This window comes from Primulina eburnea, chromosome 18 (assembly GCF_022965805.1).
Source record: "Primulina eburnea isolate SZY01 chromosome 18, ASM2296580v1, whole genome shotgun sequence".
NCBI classification, from domain to species: domain Eukaryota; kingdom Viridiplantae; phylum Streptophyta; class Magnoliopsida; order Lamiales; family Gesneriaceae; genus Primulina; species Primulina eburnea.
In genome coordinates, this window is record NC_133118.1 from 24213264 (window position 1) to 24219062 (window position 5799).

The 5799-nt window shown below is 38.0% G+C and overlaps 1 protein-coding gene across 1 annotated transcript; it reads left to right on the forward strand.

Annotated features, from left to right (window-relative positions):
* Positions 1 to 2967: 2967 nt before the first annotated feature.
* LOC140820168 (homoserine kinase-like) lies at positions 2968 to 4808 on the forward strand. The gene has a single exon (XM_073180491.1). The coding sequence runs from the start codon at positions 3188 to 3190 to the stop codon at positions 4328 to 4330; it is 1143 nt and encodes a 380-aa protein (XP_073036592.1). The 5' UTR covers positions 2968 to 3187; the 3' UTR covers positions 4331 to 4808.
* The last annotated feature ends 991 nt before the right edge of the window (positions 4809 to 5799 follow it).

A 5799-nucleotide genomic window follows, 5' to 3' on the forward strand; every position in this document is an offset into this window, starting at 1 on the left:
TAATTCGTGTATATGTATAACCTCGATATTTTTCATGTCCGATTGACCCCCCATTTACTGAGTATTTTCCCCGAAATACTCACCCTTACTCTCCCACCAAGATAAGGATGAGAATCAAATTGAAGATGAGGAGCAAGAACACTTTTGGGGATGGTGAAGAAACAGGCTGATTCGTGACCGATTTATTATTCAGTCTTATGTTTTCAGTATTTCGTATTTACGCTTCCGCATGTTTCTATTTCTTTCTGAGTTGTAAAGACGTTGAACTTTTGAGAAATTTATGATAATAAACTGGTTTGGTATATGCTGTACTACGAGGCTAGTTGTCTTGCAGTTATGTGATTGCGAGATAACGCCGGTGTCGACTAACCCCGGTATCGGGGCGTGACAGGAAAAATTTGAAATGTGCATAATGGTGAACCCAATTCATAATAGCGCAATTAATTTTGTTATTGTTCCTAAATTTTTCTTCTGCAATTTCCGTTAAATTCTTTATTTAATTTACCGAAGGAGTTAGAACTAACAACTGAATCATGTTCCATGTTGCTTGAACGTAGAAGTCAGATTATTAAAAACTTTGACACGATTCCGGACTTGAAAAGCCCCAAATTTTTGTGATAAATATTAAATTTGTTATAACCTTATTTTTAATCGCAAAATCACCTTTATCCATTTTGATAAATATCATTTCATCTCTTAATAATTTTCACAAATACCACTTTGACCATTTTAAAAAATTACATTTTATAAGCTTTATTTTTGTTAATTTAATAATTACTTCATAAACAAACTTTGAAAAAGAGTATATTAATTCTTAGTATAATGAAGGCAACATTTTGGTAGTTTTGAAATAGGACAAAAACTTGTATGAGACGGTCTCACGGATCGTATTTTGTGAGACATAGCTCTTATTTGTGTTATCCATGAAAAAATATTACTTTTTATGCTAAGAATATTACTCTTTATTGTGAATATTTGTGACACCTCTGACCTCTTTAAATAAAATACACAGCGAAAATTAAAATTTTCTTTAAAATACGGAAGGAGTTTCAAAATACATTTCTTTAAACATCTTTACAAAATAACAATACATGATCATTTGAATGACATAACAAAATACAAAACATCATTCCTATGATCATGCCAAAATCTTCCTTCCAACGGTGTATGCATATGACCCCCTGTCCACAGTCAACGTCCCGGGCCACCACTCTGATCTGCATCACATGAAATAACTGAAATGAGAATAAATCTCAGCAAGTGGAACTCTTACATAGCAATGACAATAAACTCTGTAAAACATAGCTTTGAAATCATAAATACCATCAACTCTGAATCATAAACTCTGAACATGAATATCATAGCAATAGCATATAAATAACATGGTATTTCTCTTTACTCTGGTTGGATTGATATCAATAGTATCTCTGCTCTGGGGTGCTCGTATCCCAAATCGATATAAACCGATAACTCTGAGGGATATAAGCCTATGGTCGTTGATCAACTAATTGCATGCAATCTCTGACTATGTATTTATCAATCCAGAAAACATTTAAACTCTCTCTTGGCATTAAAAACACTTTGAAACTATATCTTTTCTCTTGTGTTCCCTTTGAACAATAATTGAGACATCAATTGTCTCCAATAAACATAGCAATGGAATCAATACATAACAATGAATCAATTGAAGGGAATATCATATTAAAACCTTTAAAACACAATACATATAACATCATGTGAGCAAAATGGATAAATTTCCACTTACAAATCAATAGAACACCTCAATCAAAGCTCTTGAACACCACCTACAACAATAATCCATAAATAACACCAACATCAACTCTATATCCAAGAATCCAAGCTAAATAATCCACAAGAACAACAAACCCAAGTCAACTCTTAACTCAAAACCTTAAAAGAATCGCACCAAAAGCTTACCTTAGCTTCCTAGCACCAAGGAGAACCACGATCTCAAGTCGAAACGCAAACTAAACGCTTGAATCGAAGATAGGAAGTGAAAGAAATGGATGAAAACCCTAAGAAATGGAGAGAATTTCGAAATGAAAGAGGAGGAAAAAGAGTAAAGTGAAGCCAACCACTCCAAAAAGTAACTAAATATCTCGCCCATACCTCCACCACGGGTGCGCTGCCACAAGCACCGCAGGTGCGCCTAGCTCACGGCACAATACAAAATTCTGGAACACTCGGACCGCGGGGGCGGCGCTGCAGACACCGCGGGTGCGGTCATCACCGCGGGTGCGGTCCTTGCACTACCGCAGGTGCGGTCCTGCCACGGCTTCCCAACTCCAAAATCATGAATAGTACACCGCGGGGGCACTCCTCTAAGAGCGCGGGTGCACTCTGGTCACGGCAATGATCAAAACTCAACCAACTAAAATTGATCCGAAACTCTGAAACGAACAACCAACAACAACTAATACCTCAAGACAATAATAACCAATAATACTATGGCTCAAAACACAACTCTAAACATCTAATCACATAACCCAAATAACAAGCAAAGCTTAAACCGTACCGTACACCAGGCTCGGCTATTACAATATTGGTAGGGTTGACCCGTCTCATAGATAAATATTCGTGAGACCGTCTCACAAAAGACCTACTCTTTATTACAAAAACTTGTGTGAGACGGATCTCTTATTTGGGTCATTAATGAAAAAATATTACTTTAATACTAAAAATATTAATTTTTATTGTGAATATCGATAAAGTTGTCATGTCTTACCGATAAAGATTCGTGAGATCATATAACAAGAGACATATTCTAATTTTATTTGATCTCATATGATGAAATTTATCCTTCTATATAAGTTCAGATTTCACTTTGTTTATTCAATAACAAGCTAATAAATGACATATTAAATTTTAAACATAATAATAAAAATATTAATATTGTTTTGTTTTAAAAAAAACATAAAAAAACAAATCCGGTGATTTGGAATCCCTAATTTTCTTGATTTAGTGCTGTCATCTCTTTCTTCGCCGATACTCATTGCGCCACTGTTCTCTGCGTTCTTCAATTTTTTCTCTCTTTAAATTCTTACTACCCAACTGAATTTCAAAGCTTCGCATTCTAGATTTGGATCACTGTAAAGTACGGAACGGAGAAGCGATATCGGCGGAAGACGTTGCGCCCCCTAGTGGTTCGTTTGCGGCTCCGGAAACAATGGCCATATGTTCTTGTGAAATGAGCTTGAATCCTGTTTTCAGCCCCATCTCCACCACAAGATTATCCAAATCTCCGTCTCATCTTCCATCTTCCTTGAGATTCAGTGTATCTGCCTCAGCTCAACCATCCTCCAATTCCAAATCTGTAGCAATCAATGCGGTAGAACCCAAACCTGTGTTCACTTCCGTCAAATCTTTCGCCCCCGCTACCGTAGCTAACCTGGGTCCTGGCTTCGACTTTCTGGGCTGCGCCGTAGATGGGATCGGAGACTACGTCAACCTTCGAGTCGACCCGGATGTTCGCCCTGGTGAGGTTTCCATTTCTGACATCTCCGGAGCTGGGTCGAAACTCAGCAAGAATCCATTGTGGAATTGCGCTGGTATCGCTGCCATCGCTGTCATGAAGATGCTGGAAGTTCGATCGGTTGGCGTCTCCCTCTCCCTCGAGAAGGGTCTACCCCTCGGCAGTGGTCTAGGCTCCAGCGCAGCAAGTGCAGCTGCTGCTGCAGTAGCCGTTAACGAGCTTTTCGGAGGGCTGTTGTCTCCATCAGAGCTCGTTATCGCGGGGCTCGAGTCGGAGGCGAAGGTCTCTGGATACCATGCTGACAATATAGCTCCGTCTATCATGGGAGGTTTCATTTTGGTTAGAAGTTATGATCCTCTTGAACTAATGCAATTAAAGCTCCCTCAAGAAAACAAACTATTCTTTGTGTTAGTAAATCCGGAATTTGAAGCTCCCACCAAGAAAATGAGAGCTGTATTGCCAAAAGAAATCACGATGTTCCACCATGTGTGGAATTCTAGCCAGGCCGGGGCATTGGTTGCATCTCTTTTGCAAGGAGACTTGAAAGGATTGGGCAGTGCATTGTCATCGGATAAGATAGTCGAGCCAAGGAGGGCTCCATTAATTCCGGGAATGGAGGCAGTAAAGAAAGCTGCCATCGCTGCTGGGGCGTTTGGGTGTACAATAAGTGGGGCAGGGCCAACTGCCGTCGCGGTGACGGATGATGAAGAGAGGGGTAGAGAAATTGGGGAAAGAATGGTCGAGGCCTTCATGAAAGAAGGAAACTTGAAGGCTTTAGCCATGGTGAAGCAACTCGATCGAGTTGGAGCTAGGCTTGTAAGCAGTGTTCCTCTATAATGTAATTTCATTAGCTTTTTTCCTGTTTCTGATGCTTCTGCAATTGGTTAGAATTTTTGGCTATTTTTTGAACTTTTGATTCTTCTAGAGACAAAACTCCAGTCTTTGGCTGGCTAGCGTTCTCTGTGCTGGGATGAATTTCTAGTCAGTTATGTTACATTTTTGGTCATTTATTATTTAGAGGCCTCAGGATCATAATAACAATCTTCAAGATTTTCCATTTTGTTAAGTTGATAACCAATTTCTACACACAGTTGAGTAGTTATTTTAAGATTTTCCATGTTTGTGTTTTTTCACTGTCTATATGTTGAGGTGGGGATTGAAAAAATAGCTTGTTTCCTGATATGCAAGTATATGACATATCAAAACTTCTGTTATTTGTGTAGGGTATTATTATAACGTGTACATTTTAGCTCTTGTGACAAGAACACTGTGGTTCTTGGTTTCCTGGTGCTGTTTAATCGGAATGACTCAAAATTATAGTCTGCCACATGTTTTGATGAATTTTGTGGTTTGTTCATTGGATATATTGAACAGGCCTGCGTTAGACATTGGTGTTCAGCTCACCTTAGCAATATCAATATGTAATTATCTAGATCTGTTGCGTGTTTTGGCTCGTGTTGACAAAAATAGTCGCCATTATTGTTTGTACTAAATCCCTTTGTGTTGTTAGACGACGAAGTGTGTAGCCTACCAACATTTTAACGAGTCCTTGTGTTCTATGTCGCAAGTTTTTCTGATAGCAACTGTTAGAAATTAAATTTGCTCGACCCCTTTTCGTGATGTTTTTGTTTGAATTCCCGGCTCTCTGTTGCCTGTTTATGTGAGGTGTTTTGGGGAAGATGGTTGTGATTCTAATGATCTGTCCAACCATATATTCTTACCTGCTAAATTTTGACAGTAAAAGAGGAAAATTTCAATGAAAGTCTTGTTCCATGAGATCATAGCTTTACAGGTTATCCTACACACGTATTCCTTTTTATTTAAAATTTGTTGATTTTTGTTCCCCTGAGATCTTAATAGCTTCGCATAGTTTACTAACCGTGTCTCTTTCATGTAGAAATACTTTTTTTCCGAGGAGTTGAGTTCATATTTATCTTCTCTCTAACCAGGGATCTAAAATGTGTGAGGCGATTAAGCGTGTGGTCGAGCCTTAAACTTTACAAATTTAAGCTGGTTTAACAAGACAAGTGTGTTAAATTTTTACTATCATTTTTGGTATTACTAAATTAATATATCTATTATTATATGAGTTCAGACCGTCTCACAGATCTTAATCTGTGTGACGGGTCAACCCTACCCATATTCAAATAAAAAGTAATACTCTTAGTATAAAAAGTAATATTTTTTCATGAATGACCCAAATAAAAGATCTGTTTCACAAATATGACGCGTGAGATCGTCTCACATAAATTTTTGTCTTATCATATATGATACAAGACTATCTTATACTAATTATATGGAGTCAA